Below are 24,298 nucleotides of genomic sequence, written 5' to 3' on the forward strand. Positions count from 1 at the left end.
CGAAATTCTCAAAACTTTTATTCTCACGTTTCAAATGCTTGAAAATTTTCGCTGTACCTTATGTTTACTTTCAGTGTTTTTTGTTGCTATTTGACTTTACACCTTTTCTTCCTTTCCTCCATAGACGTTTGAGCAAATCCGGACGTTGCCTTGTTTTGCTCTAGACACAACAAAGAAAAGCAATTTTAAACGATAGCTACTCTAATTAAAAAAAAAGAATTCAAAGGGCAATTTACGAGACAGTATCTCTATATTGAATATTAGGAAATAGATAAGTCGGCGGAGCGTTGGCGATAATAGCGAATATTAGTTCAAGCACCCAGACATAGATATATCAAACAGCAACATGTCATGTTTAAACCAATGAAATTCTGATATTTCAATCAAAGGAAAAACAAAGTATGGTAGCTTCTATTAGTGATATGATTTCGGCGGACGAAGACGAATTTTGAATGAACAAATTAATTTCTTACTAATATTCAGCTCGCTTTATTTCCAAATAAACAATTTTTTTAAATTTCCACGATCATTAAACTTGGAGTTGCCTTAACCTACCTTGCATATGCTATATAGTATTTCAATTTGTTTTCAACATTTTTTAAAGCTGCTTTGTGTTGTTTTACATTTAGTAACATTGTCAATTGTTTATTTATTTCGTTGATGTACAGTACGACAACGAAGTTACGATATCATCAAGAAAGCAGCCAAAATCTTGAATACTCGCACCTGTTTAAAATGGCTACCTCACACCCCGGAACTTGCTAAGCAAGTGGGACACAACAATTCTGTGGAGTTTACAAACAACTAGTTAGTGGTTATCAATTATCATTATTCATAGTTTGTAGTTTTGTGATATTATGGTTTGTACCGTTGGGGAAAGCTAGTTCAACGAACGCGTTTGCGTTCACATGCTAAGGAGTTTTCTATATTGCATAATTAATACAATGCGTTTACACATATTTAACCGTACTTTTCAGATTTTATGACACAGGTATAATTGCATTATGTTTTAATGGCAAATGTTTCCTTTAATGTAATCATTAATATTATGATATTTATGGAGAAGGCTTAATGTACATAGGCATTGCCTAATCCATTTATGTAAATGTATATTTGCATAATAAAATATGTTCAAATCAAATCAATATTATGATAATGATTAAACTATAAAGAGGACAAAACAGTGAAAAATACGATGTGGTCTTTAAAACAGACACTTCTTCTCACTATGAAGTACCGCTCTAGAAAATGCCAAGATTTATAACAAAGCTAAGAGAGAGAGAGAGAGAGAGAGAGAGAGAGAGAGAGAGAGAGAGAGAGAATAAAATATATAGGGTTGATTTTAAAAAGTCCTCATCTCAAGAACTGTAATGCTACCATATGATACTAATATGCAAATATCCTTAGATAGTGTAGATTGCAAATTCTTAAAATCATGATCACCGGACCAAGACTGTGGCCCTTAGAGTTCTTAAATTTTAAATAGAGTGATATTTAAGGTAAATTTTTTCGACTGCCCTCTCAAAAACTACTTTGTTACAAGTTTAAAGTTTTCTATGCAAACAAATCAACTAGGATAATGTAAATTCTAGATTTTATTAAGGTCAATATCTAGTAAATGAAAGGTGCCTACAGGTTTATGAAATTCAAGATATAAACTCTTTGAATGATGCTTCATAACAAAATCATTGTTTCATAGTGTGTATTGGGGCTTGGTTTTTTGGTAAACACAATGAAAAATCATGTTTTAAACAATAATTTTCTATGAAATATGAAGGATAAAAGTAACAAATTTCAGAGTTTTGTCCATTTTTGACTAATGAAATATATCTAGAATGCCTACAGTGTCTCCAAAAACGGCATTATACAAGCTCTTGACCTCCTCTTTAAAATGATGTCAAATAGAATATAGGTACCGGGATAACTTATCCCGTTATTTAATATAGAAGGTCAAAATATTGTTTTATTTTCTACATAATTCCTTTCAAGCCGTAAAATAAGGGAAACAATTCACCAATCAATTATGACGTCATAATAGTTCTAGCACCAAAAAGACAGCCTCGAATCATTTACTAGATCTTGACCTTGATTGTACAAACTATGCGCCTTGACTGAATAATAAGAACCCATAAGGGTTAAAAGTTTAAAAACCTTCTCAAAAACAAAATATACTCGTTGCTCACAACAAGATTTCATTTAATTTGCATCTTCTATTTTGTTAACTAAATACACTACTTTTAAAATTTTTAGTATTTGTATTTATGTTATTAAGTATCTTATATACTTTATTTATAAAAAGGTATTTTCCGATTTGTAAACCTTAATGTAGAAAATATTTTAGAATTATTTTTAGGATTACAGTGAATTGATTATATTTTAATGCATCATCATGCAATTTGGAAAGCTTTTTTATGTTTCAAATTTGTGAGTCGTGATAATTAATGATGCGTTTACTTCACAGTTATGGCAAAAGCATTTTACATCTTTCAAAGTACAGATAGAAACTTACGATAACCTAATTATTTTGTTATTCACATATGTGCGATTGTGTTTATGAACTATAATTAATTTTCGTTGTTTTATTCATAATGTTTTAGTGGATGTTATTCGTACATTGGGTATAAGCCATATCGCCGCTTCCCTCAACCCATTAGTTTAAGGGAACCCACTTGCATGAATGTAAGTAATGGATATACTTTTTTTTCGTGTTATTTTCTAACAATAAAGAAAAATAAAACATTTGAACAAAACCAGTTTTCATTTCATATATCCCTTTTTTCAATAATATGTCAATGAGTTTTATAAAATTAATTACTTTTTTTAAATCTTCTCCAAATTAAATTAAACCACTCACTAGCAGCGTTTGGTGAAACTCAATCGCGTCAGGGTTTGAATTTACAAATTTTTTTAGAGGTGAGTTAAAAGACAAGCGTGTTCTTACAGTTATTGAGTGTTATAGTTAAGAAAAAAAATAATTAAAACAAGATAATGACCCTAAGTATATTTTAAAGAAATTATATGAATACTGGTTTAAATTAGATATAAACTATATGTTCCTACAGCATCAGCTTATAGTAAGTGTCAAAGGAGATAAAAACTCATATAGGAATGAGCGAGTCATACTTAAAATTTAAAAAGAATAGTTGTAGACTTTATGAAGGTGATGTGATTAAAATCAGATTTGTATCGATGGTGCACATGCGTCTATTGTTTTAAAATTACTACAGAATGAAGGCAGTGTGTAACGGTTTACCATTAAGTTTTTAATTGTCTTTGTTATCTATAAAGTGTTTGAGCTTGGCCCATCACAGTAACTGTTTGTATGGGTTTACACAATGTGAAAAAATATCATGTCTCGCTTTTCTTATTTTACTAAGCAATGACAGCTTCATGTAAATTGGTAATTACACGTTCTGGCCACAGGATCAAGAAGCTGTCTTAGACTTAAGTTAGAATTCGTATGCATTATATTAGTTTCATAATAGCAAACGAGCAAAATTTGAAATATATATTACATGTAGGATTGTTTCCTTAATTTGTTGCTACCTGCACATTTTAAATGTAATTCTTTGATTTATAAGCCTCTTGTAGGTGGTCGTAACTTTGACTTATTTTTATAATGTATTTGATGATCATGGAGCCATTACTCATGAAAATCATATTTATACATGTCATGTGATCAAAATATTTTTACGGTTTTCTGTGTCACAAAATTCAAATCATGTCTTTCGCCGTTTTCCAAGACATTAAAGTGATTTCGATCAAGTAGAGAATGCTGTGTGTCTTACGTGATGTTCATGTAAACCGCGGCAAGACTGTCCGTGTTAACTCGTTTAACAAGCATTAATCATTAAACCAATAATATTTTGTTTACTAAAAGTAAAGATAATTATTGTTATTAACAAATGTAAAACGTAAGAAATATTTATCCAATTAGAATAAATCTACTCTAATGAAATTCACTCATTATTAATGAAAAAAAATAACATAATTTGAAAGATTTTAATTTTGAGAAATAATGAAAAAATCCATATGGTTTTTATTCGCATCGTTTGGTTAAACTCATCATTTTTAAAAACATAAATGTTTCATCATAGTATTAATGACTCATTATATATATATATATATATAGAGAGAGAGAGAGAGAGAGAGAGAGAGAGAGAGATTACCGATTAGACCCAACCTTACAGAAAGTTAACCCCAACTAACCCCTTGGTTTACTTTCTTGGTTTCTCTGGGTCTACAAAAGTGGACCCAGAGTAAACCCAGAGTAAACCCCAAGTAAACCGAGAGTAGACACTGATAAAACCCCAAACAGAAGTAAACCTTGAAAGCAGACGGTACATGTGTATTCGGAATATACAAGGGGCAGGAATTACAGGCAGTAGGATGATAAGATAAATACAGGTCTGCTTAACACTTCAGTGCGTATAGTTGAAGCCAAAAGCAGTTTTCGAGTAACCCAAAGTAAACCCCGAGTAAACCCAAAGTAAACCCTGAGTGGACCAAAATTATAAAAAGATAAACCCAAAGTAAACCCACAAAGAAAACCCGGGGTTTAGTTAGGGTTTACTCTGGTGTTTGGTTGGGTCTGATCGGTACTATATATATATATATATATATATATATATATATATATATATATATATATATATATATATATATATATATATATATATATATATATATATATATATATATACAGTAAAACACGCTTATAACGAAGTCCCAGGGACGGCCAATTTAACTTCGTTATAAGCGTAATTCGTTATATCCGTCAAGTTTACAACATGAAATAGAGACTTTGGGAATGAAATTCACTTCGCTGAAAGCGTCAATTCATTATATGCGTGTTCGCTATAACCGTGTTTTACTGTATATATATATATATATATATATATATATATATTAAGAAGCACTAGCAAACCAACAACACTCGTTATCTAAAGTGTCGGATCAAAAGATACAAGGTTATAAGATGAGATATAAAAAAGCACTAAAAATAACCAACGACACGAACAATAAAGTAAAATATTGTCAAATTTTCGGGACAACCCGTCCCTTCTTCAGGACAACAAAATAAAAACTACATAAGAAAGAAGAAAAACATCTACAAAACTAGCACTAAACTAAACTAAATAATATGATGCGCCTGCGGAGGTCTCCTGTTTCCCCTACGTATTGTTTCTGACAAAATTTACAATTGATGAGATATACACAATTGTCCGTACGACAAGAAGTATTTGCGAAAATTTTGTAAGTACGGCCAGTAATGGGGCTAGAGAAGTCGTCTGCATCAGAGCTGTGTTTGCACAACAGACATCTGGTGTCAGAACAAGTTCTAAAGCTACCATTAGGCAGAGGGTTCTTTAGTTTGGTTCTTACCACCATGTCCTTTAGGTTTCTAGGGCGCTTGAAAGCTGCCATCGGGGTTTTTTTGAAAACCTCAACCATTTTATCATTGCTGTAAAGAATTGGTAGGTTCTTCTTTAGGACTGCATTTAGGCCCCTAAGGACAGGGTGGTAAGTAGTGACAAATGGGACCTTGTTGTCTTCGTTTTTGGGTTTATATTTCAGAAGGGATAAACGATCCTCTTTAGCTAAATCATCAATTGCATTCTGTACAGAGAATATATACTCTGTACAGAGAGTATATATATATATATATATATATATATATATATATATATATATATATATATATATATATATATATATATATATATATATATATATATATATATATATATATATATATATATATATATATATATATATATATATATATATATATATATATGATTTTGTTTTGTAGATTGAGACCATTGTTCACGAGATGCTGCATGCAGCGGGCATTGAACATGAGCATAGTCGGAGCGATCGTGACGACTACATACGTTTGGTGAAAGAAAATCTTGGAAATAACATTAACGATATTAATTTGGCCAAGGAGGATACTTTTGTTCGTAATCCTTACGACTATGAGAGCGTAATGCATTACCACTTAAAGGTGTGAACTTGTTTTTCTGTAGATTTTTACTTTCGGCCAGACGAAAATTGGTTCGTCTGGTCTCGGTAACAAAGCTTTATCTTATACATGTTTGATATATTGCCCTCCCAAATCAAAAAGAATGGACAGTTTACTTACTTCTAGTGGTGCATTTTTATCGTATTATTTTTAATTAAGTTTTGAAAGGACAATATATGATATAAACTTAAATGACCTCCTAAAATTATACATTTTATTTTTAAATTATTAAAAAAATCTGACCTCATAAACTGCCAGTGAGTGAATTCATATTAGATAAATATGTGCAACAAATGTGTGCAATAGCAACATTTTTTAACTATAACAATGATTATTCATTGTTGTTATAAAGAAAGTAAAGAAAACATCATCAAAGTCATCAAATCAATTTTTATATAAACAAAATTATTTACTAATAGTACTAGGAAGATTAGAATGTTTTATAAAATTGACACTTAAGACCCCTTTCACAATTGGCGCATGAGCACTTAAAAAACACTTTTCGATCGATTTTTTTTAGCTTCGCACGAGCTATCACAGACGTTGCAAACGCTCTCGTATTCGTTGCATACGTTTTTGTGGTTGCATCAAGTCTTCTTAAATTAGTGGACATACACACTATTCAGACGCGACCGAATGCAATCCAAATTATAACAATGCAACGCATGTACATTAATACGCACGTTTTACAACGTTTTGTGTACTTGCAAGAGTTATGCACGATTTTCAAAGATCGGAAGATAAATCGCACCTGTTTATGCGTGTGTAGTGCAACCGTGAGACTGCTTTTCAACGTGTCTCATGTTATTTCGCAACGTTTCACTATCATTGCAAGATTAATCGGTTTCAGTTTCCATGCTTTGCCACTAGTTAATACTGGATACAGGGTTACTCTCGCCCTGTGATATTTTCGCCTCTACTTACGTTTTTGCCTCGTCTTGAATTCGTTCCCACACTTTTTTTGGTAAGAGATAATGTGAGACATTGGAATGCGCCGTCTTAATCCACTTACTGACAAAAAGAGCAAAATGAATAAATATAAAAAGGGGCGAAGAGTCCCCCTATACGGTATACACTGTATAAACATAAACATTATCTGTTTAGGCGACAACTGGTCTTGAAAAAGAGGGATGATATGAGACATTAGATTTTGTCATAATCCGCTAACTGACACAAAGAGCGAAATGAGCGAAAATAAAACTGAGGCGAAAAAAACTGAGGCGATAAGATACCTTAAATAGTATACACTTTAAGCTCCTTTCACAATTGGCGCACGCGCAGAAGCAACTGAATATTCGTGCGACCGATAAAATTAGATTTGAATCGTAAACTGTTGCAAAAATAATCGCATTCGAAAGAAGAATTCGTACGAAATCCGCACGATCTAAGCGAGCGTTGTGCGATGTAAACGCATTAAATCTTGTGATATATCTTGCGTCTATATGCGACTGTTGTACAATGGAAGCGGCTGTTGTAAGATAATGCAATAGGATCGCGCGAGAGACCAGGTGATCGGACGATTGAACGTGCGCCAATTCGATTGGACGTGCGATCATATGTTCCATGGTACGATTGCTCGTGTTATTCAGAAGGGGTATATATACCGCCCATTTCCGACGCTCTTCACTAGACATAGTTGAAAGCGAGAGAACATGCCACCCAGGAAGAAACAGAGATGCAGGAGCATTTATTATTATACCTCTATATGATTATTCTATTCTATTTGATTGGTTTCACGCGACAGGGCGATATCATAGGAATGAAAAAGCCGATAAGATGTAGACAAGTTTGATTAAATCAACATATTTAATCATTATGATTCTCTATAGATTACAAAACCAACTTAACTATCTATGATTCGAAATTATGAAAGAAAAGTGAGACAGTTACAGAGAAAATCAAACAATCAAACAATTTTTATTGTTCAGGGAATATGAAGATTTATTCCCCAATATAAACAAATTTCCCGCGGGCGATGCCCTGGGGAAACAATATTTTTTTCTTGGAGAAATATATCTTTAAATCATATTTCCCTTACCATCATGCAATAAATGTATCAAGTTGAAATGTGGTCTCAAACTGAAATGTAGTCTCTTGCTCTCATAATACGCGCATTAACAACTGCGATTCATCATGCGACCTTTAAAAATCGTGCATCACTCTTGTGAGTAAACAGAACGTTGTAAAACGTTGTAAAACGTTCGTACTAATGTTTGTGCGTTGCACTGCGATGATATAAATTGCATTCGGTCGCGTCTGAATAGTGTGCATGTCCACTATTTTGAGGAGACTTTGCGATGCAAGCACTAACACGAATGCAACGAATGCGAAAGCTCGTGCAACGAATGCGAGAGCTCGTGCAACGAATGCGAGAGCTCGTGCAACGTATGCGAGATCTCGTGCAAAGTATGAGAGAGATTGTGCGAATCTAAACAATTCTGGTCGCAAAGTGTTGTAAAGTGCTCGTGCGTCAATTGTGAAAGAGGCTTTATAAGTATATGCTTCAGGCTACAATTGACATTGATTTTGCATGTTGCTTTTGTCATCTTCTGTGGTGGTATCTTCTCTTGCATTCAACTACATGACATTGTATCTGTACAGAAGAGCACCGGGAATGGCGGTATACAGTATATACCTCCTCTTACACGTATGAGCATTGGTACGATGAAACGCATGATCGGACACGCGTCGCTAGTCCTATATATGGCATTAGCGCACGTTCGATCGTCCGATCATTCGCCTGGTCTTTCGTGCTTTCGTGCGAACCTATATTACAACACTCACTTTCACTGTACAACACTTGCATATAGATGCGAGATATATCGCAAGATTCAGCCCGATCACCCGGTCTCTCGCGCGATCCTATCGCATTATCTTTCAACAGTCGCTTTCATTGTACAACAGTCGCATATATACGCAAGATATATCGCGAGATTTAATGCGTTTACATCGAACAACGTTCGCTCTGAATCGTGCGACATTCGTACGAGTACTTTTTTACAGCGAATGTTGTAGCAACAGTTTACAAACCATATCTATTTTTTTCGGCCGCACGAAAATTTTGTCGGTTCTGCTCATGCGCCAATTAAGAAAGGGGCGTAATACAGCTGAAGTTGTTTTAGTTTGCCTTAATGACACTTTTGAAAATATTAAGAATATAAACCAAGACAAAATAAGGTAAGCATTTTAAAACAAAATAAAATGATTAAGTAGAGCTAAAAGAACGTATTTAGAAATATTCTAAGAAACGCAAAGGGTCGGCTTTATTTGGATCTTAACAAGGAAACATAATCTTTTGTTATACTGGTATAAGATTATTTTTTTATTTGTGCAGGAATTTACAATAAACGGAAAACAAACAATAGAGTTCAAAGACAGAGATCTCGAGTTTTTAGCAGCGACTGGTGCCGGAGAGGGAATGGATTTTTATGACGTCAAAGATGTTGTAGTAAACTACCAATGTGCAGGTACATGTAATTGGCATTTGAGATTAAACGTACTAGTTCTATGCATTATTTTTTGTAGATATCAATAGGCACACTTTAATGGTATTTTGTTAAAGTTAAGAGTTATTTTAATCATATAGCAATAAAGAAATTGAAGCATATATTTTGTACACAAGCATCTTAGAAAAGAGAAATGGTCTTGTTTTATGACTTCATTTGGAATTTTCAATGACAATTACTTAAATATATATATTTATTTTAAATATGTGCCTGCGGCTGTCTTCTAAAATTACGTAAAACTTTATATTATGTTCCTGATAGTGTTTCTTTACAAAAAGGTATATGGAGAAAAATGTGTCATTTTAAAGTATGTTCAATACTTATTTGGGAGTAAAATATATGGTTTCAGTTATTTCTCGTTCATGAAAACGAGATAAAAAAAAAGAACAAACACGTTTGCTTGGTATACATTTTCAGGAACTTTCAAAAGGTTTTAGTAAAGATTATTACTAAAAGAAACCGACTCCATTGAATTGTCAAATAAAGTTGAGATAAGATTTCTAATATTTTATAAATCGCCTTATAGAATGTGAAAACTATTTTGCTAGGATGAATCTAACATGTTCTAAAGTCAACCAACTAACTGATCAGAAGGAGGTTTAAACACTGTTTCAGAAATGAATATGAAAAACCGAAATTTGCAGGGTTTTTTTTTCAAATGAGAACTGAAAGAGTATACATTATTTTTTTAATAACTTAAAGCCACTGTTAAAACATCCACATTATTTTTTCCATCAGCACACTGTAAGAATCCTCCCAAGTGCATCAACGGGGGATTTGTGAACCATAACTGTGTGTGTTACTGTCCTAGGGGATACACCGGAAAAACATGCGAAACTGTGATCACTGACGATGGTAGGTCAAAATTATAGCATTTAATAGTATACATTTATTGCCTGATAACGAGGGAGGTATAAAGATTTATTCCCCTAGTAAAAATCGTATTTCCCTCGGGCGTTGCCCTCGGGAAATATGATTTTTCATGGGGGAATAAATATTCATATCTCCCTCACTATCATGCAATAAATTGTTTATTACACCGAACGACTGGTTATCATTTAGAATACATCAGGTTTCAGTTGTTTTCAAAATCTTGTAAAGCAAAAACATAGTATATGTTTATCGGGTTATTTCTATGTTAGTTTTCTGATACGAAAGGGATTTAAAATCCTGATAGAATCCGATATATTTTTTGATTGATTGTTTGATGATATTATCGTATGCTCATCCTCGGGATTATCATACTCGGTTTCTTGCATATATATTATACAATACAAGAGAACAATGCTGTCTCTAGTAGCTTTTTACCCGATTTATGTTTTAAAATCTAAAAAGCGGATGTTACCAATGTGCTTTATTTGATTAAAACACAATACTTCAGTTGTTTGAGCATTGGACTTACCAGTATTCTTTTTGTATCTCATTATAATCTCATTAATGTGATGCCTTGTCTCGGTGAGCTGTGTAATTTGTGCCTTGTCTCGGTGAGCTGTGTAATTTGTGATTAACTAAGGTTAATTTTCTGCAGATGTTTTACGCAAGTGGATCGATTTTGATACCAATCCGTTTGCATAACTTCGTACTCACAGCTAAATGAATCAGCTTTTTGTTACATGTAGCATACAGAAAGCAGAATGCCACCTTTGCTATGACTGATTTTCTGACATCATCTTTACAGGTTGTGGTGGAATGGTTCACGTTTTTCCTGGTAGTGATGTCTTTGTAATATCGCCAGGATATCCTGTCTCTTATCCACTTGGGATAAATTGTCGTTGGAGTGTAAAGGTTTGACTTATGCTTAGTTAAAGTTATAGTTGCCTTATTTACAAACGGTAAGATAGAAATTCATTCTTCTTGAAAAACTGTTTATCTTTATGTAAAGTAGTTTTTTATCAGATCACCACTTTATGTAAAGTAGTTTTTCATTAGATCAACAATTTATGTAAAGTAGTTTTTCATTAGAACACCACTTTATATAAAGTAATTTTTCATTAGATCACCACTTTATGAAAAGTAGTTTTTCATTAGGTTTATGATAGTTTTCTCATCTCTTTGACAAACTTTAACATATCTATGGTAACCAAACACCTAAAATGTCGTCTAGATTTAATTTTGCGATTCGTTGTTTTATTTACGTTAAAATACACAGCGTTTTATATTTAATATATCGTTTGTAATGTTAGGTAATAATTGGTCTACTTGTGCGTTGTTAAAATTCATCTTCAAAATAAAATGATCCTACGTAGCTACATGTAGAATAGAAATCGTTGGTCTTAATGAGAGATTAAACATGTACAACTAAACAAACATGAATGCATGATTATGCCTTTTGATTAGCTGTGTGGTGATATTATAATGAAGTATGGGGAAAAGTGAACAATCGAAGTATAGCTTATGAATTAGTTGAATGTCAAACATACACACTATTAACCACATCTATAAGTTGGTTATATGTTATGATTAAAAATTCTTTTATCAACCCTTGTTTACATCATTCTTTGTAAGCTACAGTACAGGCAACGCGGATCCCGTGTTTTCCGCGCCCCGTCACGGTATAAACACATCGAGGTGATCGGCCAGGTGAGACAGGTATACCGCGTTCCCATCACGGTAAACTCATCATCTACCTGTCCCCGCCACGGTAAAATTATCGATGGAAAAGTATCGTATACAAGCGGGAGTTATCTCCCCGAATGACAAATAAATTGAATGTTTCTTTATATCTAATGACGATATTTAACCCGATTTTGACAGAGATTATAATCGAAATACTTAGAGTCTTTTTTACTATTTTTTTTTATTTCATAGCTATTAAATAAATCATAAAAGTATTTAATTTAATACTTGTGCAGCAATTGCAAATAAAATATTTTCGAATCCATTATCATATTTTAAGAAGGTCGTTAAATTAAAAATTATCATGAAATGATTTTAATTGCCAATAAAATTATAAATGTGTACGCAGTGTGATTGTGTTTTCTTAACAATTAATTGGTCCGCCTACATTTGTATTTTTTGTTTTGAAGTCCATGCGTGTCAACTAACGATGAGCAAGTGATTAAAAATTAGGGCTTCCTATAAAATTACCAACCCGGTATTTTTAGCATGTTCCGTTCATTTCTTACAAGGTCTTTTACGTGTAAAGAACATTTTTTGTGAATTCACGTTTTATTGAATTTGTGTTGCGTTACTTTAGGTACATGAATGGCTCGTCGTTTGTCACTGCGCGAGGATTCCCACTTTCAAGTGCGTTACGTTTGCGACGACAATCTTTAAGTGCGAAGCCGTGTGTTCTTATAGAGTCAGTCTGACTGAGAGAGTAAGGAGCCTTAGAGATACCCAGAGTTGCATAAAATTATGTAATCGAAAGATATTGTGGGTATCCCATGTCATGGTGTCGTGATGGTGTACCAGCTACCCGCCGTGACGGAGGTTAGCGTTCGCTCGCGACCGAGCCCCCCCCCCTCTCTCTCTCTCTTAACAGAATAACTAGATAAAAAATTTTGAGAAGGAAATGTTGTTAAACTGTTCTTATGTTCTTACACATTTCAAAGAAATTAAGAACATGTTTTGAAAGTTTTGCATTTCATGCCGATAAAAAAACATTTAAACATTTCAGTAAATGTATTGATATCATTTTATGTGGGCATGTACATGTAATCTTATTGAATATAAAGCTACTACAAATATGTAAACCCGTATCCCGTTATCGTAACCTTATCCCCCCCCCCCCCAACCGCTTTTAGACTGTCGAAGTTAACATTATTTGACTTCAGTCCCAATTGTTTTACACAAAGGTGTGAAACCGTCGCACTGACAGGAAATCACTCTACGCTTGAACGCACAGAATACACAAGAATGAGGCAGGTAGATAATCTGTGTAACGATTGACCAAGAAGAATTCTACATGCATATCAAACAATTTTACTAATAGTTATATCAATTAATTGATTTATTTTACTGCGTTCTTTAACCGCTAAACGTGTTGAAGATGTTCCTTCCCGCAAAAAACCTCCATTATAAATTAAACGAGAGATAGAGAAAAAACACAACGAATTAAACTTTCCAAACACAGTGTATCATGCATCACGAACATTGTAAAAAAAAACTTAACTGTTAAACATATTTCTTTTTTTTTTCTTTATTAAAAATAAAACTAATAGAACGAAACTTTATCATGGAGGAAACACGTGGTAGAGCTAGCGGGTTGATTTGATTGACAGGTGCAGCACGTGGACTCAAATCTGAAATTGCATGATGGATTCAATCACAGTGTACCATATTCTTTTATGAATACTAATTTTATGAATATTTAGTATTGGATATTAGTATATTTCACATAAGTGTACGTTAAATTACGCCTAAACGTATCTCTCTCTCTCTCTCTCTCTCTCTCTCTCTCTCTCTCTCTCTCTTGTAAGGTGTTGTGCGATTAGACGAAGCCGTACGCGATATAGACTTTTTCTTTTGTCGTGAATAGGTGTGAAAACCCTCAAGGGCATGTCGTTTTCTACCCTGAGTTTGTTAATCACTACATGTATACACAGAAAATGATCGTGACTTAAACTTTATATGTATACACAGGAAACGCATACTGATACACGTTATGATTCAATGTGCTTTAACGCAGCACCAACTTTATATATGAATGATAATTTTATTATTGAATGGAAAAATAGATCTCTTAGTTGATTCCCAACATTTGATAATTTCTCAATTTAAAACATACACAAGTCATGTATTGACAGTTTACGGCGCTATGCGTGTAAACTTATAAAATGAGAAGATGAAATTGCTCTGCATTGATACGAGTTCATCTTATGAAAATATTTAATTTTAAGATTGTTATAAAAACAGGATTATCAACTAATAGAAATAATAACTGAAATAAGCACGTCAAATACAAAGATATGTGTTCTTATTTACACATCACAAAATTAAACAGCATGATTATCATTTTATGTTGTAATTCGAATGTAGTTTCCGATGTCATGAAATTCTATTTCATAAATATAATTTATTAATTTTATAATAATATGGACCACAATTTATTTACAATGCAGCTGTTATGCTTAAATCTGAAGTCGCATATTTGACGTGGATTTACGCGACCTGCATTGCCTGTAATGTACAGTACAGGTAAAGTAACAACAACAAACAGCAGCAGGAATAACGGTAAATCACACCGTCGCGGTGTCATCACGGTCGCAATCCATACCGCGATCAAAAACCGCGATGGTGTATCGCGGGAACGATAAAAATACCGTGACGGTAACGCGGGCCAATACGGGATCCGCGTTGCCTGTACTGTAAATGCCGAAATGCCTGCCGCATAATGATATAAATATAAATGTGTTATGCGTGCTTAGTGAATCATATGTCGGCTGTGTTGGAGATGATTTGTGTTCGGTTCTTTTTTCAAAGAAAATCAATTGACAACGCAGGGTTACTTAATGTGGTACATGAAATAATTATATATATTTTTTTACTGGGTCATCAAAAAAACATGCTTATAGCTGTACATGAACAATTAAAAATACCAGGTTTTTTTTACACCAATCACAAGTGCTTATTTCCTATGTCTGAAATTAAAGTTTGACATCATTTTTTACACAGTTCCTTTTAAAGAATTAAGTTATAAGTGAGATACGAATTCGACACATTACTGTACAGATGTAGCTAGGAATATTCAAATTAATAAATCGTTTACATTAATTACAATGTTGTGATGAAAAATTAAGAATAAGCGGGAAAATCTTTAATAACAGGCCCCAGATGGATGGTTCTTACGTTTGACGGTCGAAGATCTCCATCTTCCTGCCAACGGTTTGAACAGATGCTACCATTGGTTAGAAATACAATACAACCTCCCTGGGCAAACGGGGATTAAGTAAGGGATAATTTGATTTGGCCTTTGGTTGTTTTTTTATTATATACGATAATGCTAAACGCAGTATAAATTACATTGAAATCACTAACTCCGTGTTATGCATTTTTTGAAACATGACAGAATATTTTTGTAAATATTATAAATTTGTGCGGCTGTAAAGTTTATATATTTTTACAGTATTTGTAAGACTAAAATAAAAATTGGTATTTTTCAAAACTCTTCTCAAAATCCCATTGGCCAGACAAGCTTTTACTTGTGTGGAAACATTTTCAGGTAGTGCATATTCAGGTTTGCCTGAATCATGCATTATGAAGGTACAATGGGGCCACAATTGGTGGTCGAATTTTAACAAACAAGATTACAAAATCTTCTTCTCGAAAACGAATTGTCTAGAAAATATGTAAATTGCATGGAAGCATCCTAAGGTAATGTAGATTCAAGTTTCTTCGCGTCAATATCATAAGGGGTAGGTTGGGGATACACGGAGTCGAATTTTTACATTGGAGTATAGGCCTACGTGTATAGGTAAAATCGTTCAAGGTATTCCTATGACCATTTGGCCGGAAAAGCTGTAACATGCGTGGAAGCATCCTCAGGTAATGAACCTTCAAGTTTATTCAAATCCTGTCTCGTAAAGAAAGAGTGTAGCCACAATGGGAGTTGACGTTTTATAAAAAAAATAAAATAGAACAATCATTTAAACCATTCTCTCAAACAACTTATTGACCAGAAAATCTGTATTATGTTTGGAATCCTCTTTAGGTTGTAGTGTATATCAAGTTTGTTTCAGCAAATTGATCCATTGGGTAGAGTGGGACACGATGTGGTGAAATTTTTACATTGGAATAAATCGAGAAAAAAAATCTTTAAAATTCTTTTTCTATAAAATTGAAACATTAAAACAAGCTCAGTGTTTAACTTATACAAGATGTGGATAACATTTGAAAACCTTTATGCACAAGATAAACGCTACTAATCAATCAATATATTTTGTATTTGATACTTAAATAACATTCTAGACCTTTTTCTGATAAGTTATGCATACCATTGCTCAGATGAGCGTATATTCCCTGTGCATCTTGTTTTATTTAATGATTGGTTTTTTTTTTTCAAATCAAGAATGAATGAACTACGAAATCATAAAGTGTCATTTATCAGCAATAATTAAGATAAATTATTCAGAAAAATACACAAAAAATTATACACAAAAAAGGAACAAAACATATCTACAATATTCTTACTACAGAAAACATTACTCCTCTTGGAAAAGTAAAATGGGGAAAGTTTTTTGAAATTTTAGACCTTCAGTGGGAAAATATCTTCACATTTCCCTTTTTATACACCAAGGATTCTAAATTGCAATGGTTGCAATTTCGAATAAATCAGTATATTTTGACAACAAACTCATTTTTATTTAAAATAGGTAAAACTGACACAAAGTTGTGTTCTTTATGTCAAAGTAATGAAGAAACTATCGTGCATCTGTTTTGGGACTGTTTACATGTCCAAAATCTTTTAAGCCACTTTATATCAATATGTGACGGAAAAGGTTTACATATTACATTAGAGGAAAAATCATTTATATTAGGAACCCCTAATTCAATTTATTTGGGTATAATTTTTCTTATAATCAAATCTTACATATACAGGAAAAGATGTCTACAGGAAAACTTATCAATCCAAGAACTTCTGATTGATCTCAAAACCCATATAACTACACTTAAATACACTGCAACAAAACAAGGCAAATATAATAATTTCTTAAACCAATGGACTGACTGGCTTTTTCTCATGTACATGTAGATCCTGACCATTGACATATTTACATAAGGCACGATTTATACATACCTTGTCTGAATACAACAACTCGGTAGTAAATATTTTGATTACGCCTAATTATTAATAAAATATTTCTGACATGATCCATGTATCCTCATCATTCCCCCACTCTCTCCCCCCACTCTCCACTTCCTACTGTCCCTCATTTTCTCTCCCTTAAATTTGTTGAAATTGATCTTGTCAACAGACTTTTCAATTGTGCTAAATATACTTACATGTATATATATATTGTATGATATATTGTATGTGCAAATGAAATTAATATCAATAAAAAAAAAAAAAAAAAAAAAAAAAAAAAAAAAAAAGATAAATTATTCAGGAATATTACTACTGATGGGTATGTATCAGAGATTAGTGATTGACCATGCAGACTCCTAAAAATAATTACATCGGCAAATAAATTGTTTTGTTTCTTATCTATTTAGACGTTGTGGGGATATGAGTGGTGACCAGTGGACTGGATCCAAGGATAGTCCAAACTTCATGACCCTCACATTTAACAGCAAATTTGTTCAGGACAGACCCGCCAAGAAAGGCTTCAGACTAAGATTTAACGCCATCGAAAAGAATGGTAATTCATATCCGCTGTCTTTATGTAGTAACAAACTATTAGCGGTGTCAAATTTGTGCGATGGAAAATTAGTTCTTCTGGCCGCTGGGAAGTGCTTTTTTCAAGTAAAGTACTGTTAAATTCATTGTTGGTGCTACATAATGTGATATGTTTACAGTGTGACCGATTTTAATGACTAAAACGAAATGGATGTTTACTCTCAAATGCATAATTCAGTGTTTTGGTACATGTATCTCTCAATAAACATATTTTATCCATCGTATGATGGGTAAAATATTAAACTTTGTTTTTAGAAATTACTTTTGTACATGTACGAGGTACATGTATATCATATGTGTCACATTACTAAAGTCTTTTACACTTGATTTTGTTTTACAGATACAATACCTTGTCAATCGAACCCCTGTTTAAGTGGAGGAACCTGCAACAAAAATGGAAAATCATTCACCTGTACCTGTCTGTCAGCGTACACAGGTACCAGGTGTGAAGATGAAGGTAACCAATTACCTAAGGTTTGATACACACACATATAATCAACTGATCTAAATAAAAGCGGTTCCATATGGTTTCTTTCATTTTCCATTACAGTACCATTAAATATATATGGGAAATCCAAGTGATGAAGAGAATTTAGTATTTTGAAACTTATTATAAAATATAGAAAGAATTAACTGTAGAAAATTGGTAATGCAAGAGTATATCTGTATCTACAATTCATTTTAATATTCATACACACACTATACGACTGTAGCAGTGTTCATGTCTTGTATAGTCAATGCTAGGTTGTCCATTTTTATGTCACTGCTTAAAGCTATTTTCAATTTTTGACATATCGTCCATTGCATATATAATGTATATGTTACTCTATTTGTGAAGTTTGTGATCAAAAACAAAACGAGCTAAAATATATTTACATTTCGTCCAAAAAATTGACTGATATCGAAAATACATTCAATGAAATTTATTTTCAGTGTGCATGTATTAGGACATTAAAAAACATCTAAAATGAAAATGGTGTATATAGAGGTTTATCCTTTCTTTCTAAAAATGCAAGGTATATAAGAAATTATTAAATGCAGGAAATAATTTCATCAAATATTGTTCTATATGCTTAATATTATCATTTGCAAATATGATCATATATTCCCTTAAATATGAACGTATAGATTACTTTAAAAACAGTCATTTCTGTCTGAAGTTTCATTGCATCACAATGATTACTGCACGCACTCATCGTCTGACGGTTGCACTATCGTCCACAGAAACACGGTAAAATTAATAATGCTGGAGGATTTGGCATTTGCCTTTCTAAAACGTCAGTCCGGATCAGACCCAACCAAACACCAAAGTAAATCCTAACAAAACGCCAGGTTTACTTTGAGTTTACTTTGGGTTTACTTTTTGAAAATGTGTGTCATGTTGGGGTTTACTTTGGGTCCACTTAGGGTTAACTTAGGGTTAACTCGCAGTTTGCTTTTGGCTTTCTCTTTAAACATCTTTTATCTAATTGTCTTACTGTCTGTAATTACTACCACTTGTTTATTCCAAAGATACACTAAGCGTCTGTCTCATGGGTCTACTTCTGATCAGGGTCTTTGCGCTGGGTTTACTATGGGTTTACTTGGGGTTTAATCTGGGTCTGCTCAGTAAATCCCACGATAAACTGAGACTTAACCCGAAAGTTAAACCAGGGTTTAGTCTGAGTTTACTTTCTGATAGATTGGGTTTAATCGGTGCTGTAAATAATAGTAATAAAAAACAATGTTATAAAGTTAACTGGGATATGAATTTGGTTAGTACGTGATCAGATCTTTTGAGAAGCCCGTCGGGCTTCGCATAACTTGATCACGTGACCAGCTTTTTTCCCCCCTTAATTTTAATATCAACAGTGAATTTATATTTTTTCATTATTAAAAGCTTTTGATGACACTTTTTGGGGTTGATTTTTATTAACTCTCTAACACATTAATTATGGCAAACCGGAAGTAAAACAGCGTTTGAACCTTAGCACAAATCATTTACGCTAACCAAAAAGTAGTACTTCAAAAAAAAATCGATAAATCCGATGTGGTGTATTAAAAAAGATAGTCAGACTTTGAATGATACGGACAATTTAGATATTTTAGATTTTAGATAGAGTTTGATTACGGCGGTAGCGTTTGGAATAAAAGACAGGCTATCAAATCAAAATATAGAACCAGTACATGCATAAACTAAACTTTATTGTTACATTTGTATTTGTTTGTGAAAAACTGCTTTGATATACTTTTCCAGAAATATTATCGATTACTGTTATATAATATACATCGTAAACTTTGCTGGCGTTAATTCTATCTTTGAATAATACACAACGTGATTAATATGGTGTTTTCTGTCTACAGTGCAGAATTCTTATTGGAAAGCCCCGAGAATTCATATTCGGAAAAAATATGTTTAATTACATGTGAGTTCAAATAGAGCTAGAAAATTGCCTTGCAAAGTAACAAATCGTTGATGTATAAAAAAAAATAATAAATACTCCCGTCAGTACTTCAGTACTTTGATTTTACCATGCAGTGAACTGTAAGCGGTCGACGCTTGGTTGGGAGTACGCGTCCACTACAGCAGCAACGGTCGGCAATCGAACCTGTCAGCGTTGGAAAGATTCAATTCCCCATGGTCATAGATTCACCGCCTCATTGGGTAACCAGGAAAACTACTGTAGGAACCCTGACCGGGAGCCTAAGGGGCCGTGGTGCTTGACTACTGATCCGGCAAAGAGATGGGAGTACTGTGATATACCAGCATGTGGTAAGACGGATAACGATGTTAACGGGTAACATTTTTCTATAAGTGTTCTATATGTGATAAACGAATATAATTCAGTTACCAGTTATAATTATGGAATGAACTTTTCTTTGTTTTTAAGTTGGAAAGGTTTCATGATCTTTATTTATAATATTGTATTGATAATTTAGATTTATTGTACCTATTTGACAACTTCAGTGTTCCGTGTGGATTTTTTAAACTTAACTATTTTCTTCTGTATAAGTCTTCAAAACTATGCTGCGATATTTTTGTTACGTACAGTTGCAATATATCTGGTAATGTGAGAACAAGTGAATGAATCAAACACGTAGAAAATACTTTTCATCTCGAATAATGCACAAATTTGGCTTCAATTTGTAACAATTGTTTAGCAATTCAGAATATTAAAAAAATTCAAAATTGAGGAAAATTAAGTCTGCTTGATGCTAACCTGTAAGGCATGTAATTTCCTTTAAAATATAACTTGGTAGAGAACGCAACTTTTCAATTCCCCAAAATATGATTTACCGATTTAAATTGTTTTTTTAATGTTTTAAAATAAATAATTTTTTTTTTAAATGTGTTGCATTTAGGCACATATCATTGTGTTTTTTAACTAACTGATTTGTCAAATGTTTGTGTTATTTGGCTAAATGATTTGTCAAGTTTTTAATTATTTTGAACTCAATTCAGTAACACCACCTAATGAATGTTTGACGACTGCTGGAGGAGCAGACTATTTTGGCCATGTTAACACAACCATCAGTGGCCGTACGTGCATGCGCTGGGAGTCACAGTCTCCACATGGTCACGCCTTTAAGTTTGCCAAGGATCAAGGAAACTACTGTAGAAATCCCTATAAGGACGAGGCTGAAGGACCATGGTGCTTCACCACTGATCCCAATCAGAGATGGGAGTTTTGCAATGTCCCCTGTATGGTAGGCATTCAATAATTGTCAAAAAGCGTCTAAAATAACTTTTTCGGGTTGTAAACTTTTAGGTGTGTTTAGGAAGCAGCTACAATCTAGGCTGTTTCGTGCATGTATTTTTCAAACTATTAATGAGCAATCCTAGAACAAACAGATATAGAAAGAGATCAGATACATTTATTTTCGATAAACTAAGTTGTAATACAAATATTAATATACTTATGACTTTATGGTTGAAAGTAAAATGTCGTGTGAATTTAAACGAAAAGCAATGTAAATATTCAATTACAAGAATCCAAAGAAATATAATTATTTTGGTAAAAGAGTAAAAATCAACAAGCATCAAGCATTCCATGGAAAGTGGAAAAAATATTTTTTGAAAAGCTGCTTGTATATTACTAATTTTAATCTACTTAACACAAAAACCCTGATAAACAATGATTTTTGTCATACAAAGGGACTGATATCCAAGGAAATCTATTTCCTTAGTTACGGGTGCACAAATCTTTGAAAATAAAACAATGATTTTAGCTAAACATCTACGTAAATTATTCCTTTACATGATATTATATAGTATTTTGGTTTTTGTATTTATTATGAGAGTGAGTTTTCCCAGTTTTAGGAAAAAATAAATTTTTAAAATATTTCATTGTAATTGTTGCCATGACAACAGGAAGAGAACATGCATTTAGACGCATTGCACATCTTTATCACTTTATATGCAAAATCTACAACCACTGCTGGAAAAATGAATTTTGTATTTCTGTACTATATATATGCAAAATAAAATCCATAGGCAACGTTGAGGGGAAAAAGTTGTACAAGGTTTAAAAGTATATCAAATTTGCATTTTAAGCTTTTACACAGGGGTAAAGGTAACATTCAAACCAAGTATTATTAAATTGAATACATCATATTGTACCTTATTTTTAAAATATTTTTAAAATATTCCATGGTTAAAGATGCACAATAAGTCAAATTTTCTATTTTATAAAGTTGTTTTTTTTAATGACATTTTAAGGATCATTCATTTTATCTAAAATTAGAAAACATGCACACACGGACGTAAAGGCAAATATAAGGTAAAATACTAATTTCATTTATAAATGAGGTATTTTACTCCTCAATGTGGTTGAATCATAAATTTAGTGAACATCTGTATACAAAACAATCATTTAAAATGTATTGTACCAAGAAAAACAAGGGAAGGAGGTCAGGCTTTAACCTCTGAGTTCATTTTATTTGACCTTTTTGTACTTAAAGTGCAATTCTCAACAAAATGAAATATGACTTAGATATTCTTGTCAAAAAATTTAAACAATAACATCATATACCAATATTGTTTTTCATTATATAAGTACTATAATGATGGTCAGAGTGAATATATAAAATAAATATATATATATCATATATATTTTGTTAAAGTTGCATCTTTCCTGACCTTTTTGTACTTAAAATTAGCCAACTTTTAATAATATTAAGTGTGATTTGAAATAAAAGCTTTCTTAATGTTTAGATTTCTTATGATTTCAATGCAGTTTTCTAGATATTTTTTTTTCAATTCATAAATAATATCATATATCAATGTTCAGAAAGAGGGCTTTAAATGTAAAATTCTTACAAAAATGGCTTAAAATATTCCAGGTTTTTTCTTTGTATTTGAAGCAGTTAACACTAAAAGTCTATTACCATTAAAGCTTTCTGAAGGGTGCGTAATTATTTAAAATGACCTCAGTTTAGAAGAAAGACATGCTCTTCATCTCTATATGTAATATTGAATCTCCAGTCTACTCTAGCATGTCTAGGGGATTTCAAGTTGTTCTGATAAAATCAAACACCAATAAGATTATTTTTTCGGGGGGGGGGGGGTGGAAGTCCATCATAATTCATTTTTCAATATGTATATTTAAGAAAAAAACATTGCTGCATGAAAAAGTATGTGCAGAGAATGATGTTATTCAAAAAGTGAAGGTCAGAAAAAGAAATCAAGGAGGTAACTTATTCCTCAGAAGGCAAAATATCCAATTTAGATGTTCATCTGATTATCATAAAGATTTTATAGTTGAACACAGTCACCAATAGTTTCCTTCTTTCAGTGATATCAGCCCAAATCGTATTTGGATGTAACTATAACAAATAAATGACAATAATTATTTCAGTTCAATTGGTCATATCCACCCCCTCCCAGCACCCACTCATGCAGGAATTTCACATAAGAAAAATTGTCTCAAAAGAATAATTCAATCAACAATATGTTTATGCTTCCTTTAAAAACTGATGTACTAAGCCACATTTAAAAAGAGTTCTCTCCATCTCCCTTATCGATCTGTAATTTAACTTTTTTGTCCTTAAGATGGGGAAATATTTTTTCTTCAAAATCTAATAATCAATTATTTTACATAAAATTGAATTGGTCTGCAAAAAAATTAAATGATTTAATTTGTAATTAAAATCAAGGTAATTCAGAGAAATATTTTGACAGTCAAATGATATAGATCGTACAGTAGCCTTAATATCAATATGTGAATTGTTGGTTTATATTCATATGCATGGATTTATTTCCTATTTAGTCTTGGTTTTGTCAATGTGATCAGGGCAGTTCAAATAGTCTGACATAAACCTGTATTACTGCTTTTACTGCAGAACTTGCTGAATGCTCTATCTAACATTGATTTCCTTCTTTATTTAACAATATAAAGTAAACACAAATAAAAAAAACCTTATGAATATCAACTTTAATTTTTATCA

The 24,298-nt window shown here is 32.5% G+C and overlaps 1 protein-coding gene across 1 annotated transcript; it reads left to right on the plus strand.

Moving 5' to 3' along the window:
* Positions 1-5,821: 5,821 nt before the first annotated feature.
* Positions 5,822-11,344, plus strand: LOC117682995 (zinc metalloproteinase nas-36). Its single transcript, XM_034451693.2, has 4 exons — positions 5,822-6,010; positions 9,363-9,495; positions 10,273-10,389; positions 11,213-11,344. Exons 1-4 carry the CDS (start codon positions 5,837-5,839, stop codon positions 11,323-11,325), a joined length of 537 nt encoding a protein of 178 aa, XP_034307584.2. The 5' UTR covers positions 5,822-5,836; the 3' UTR covers positions 11,326-11,344.
* Positions 11,345-24,298: the final 12,954 nt, after the last annotated feature.

The sequence above is a fragment of the Magallana gigas genome, chromosome 4 (assembly GCF_963853765.1).
Source record: "Magallana gigas chromosome 4, xbMagGiga1.1, whole genome shotgun sequence".
In the NCBI taxonomy this organism is placed as follows: domain Eukaryota; kingdom Metazoa; phylum Mollusca; class Bivalvia; order Ostreida; family Ostreidae; genus Magallana; species Magallana gigas.

What these genes read in the sequence shown, in the direction of transcription:
- LOC117682995 (XM_034451693.2), top strand. Translation starts at nt 5,837, where the DNA reads ATGCTGCATGCAGCGGGCATTGAACATGAGCATAGTCGGAGCGATCGT. An exon ending in TAATGCATTACCACTTAAAG is followed by an intron (nt 6,011 to 9,362) that starts GTGTGAACTTGT and finishes TTATTTGTGCAG; the next exon opens with GAATTTACAATAAACGGAAA. An exon ending in AGTAAACTACCAATGTGCAG is followed by an intron (nt 9,496 to 10,272) that starts GTACATGTAATT and finishes TTTTTCCATCAG; the next exon opens with CACACTGTAAGAATCCTCCC.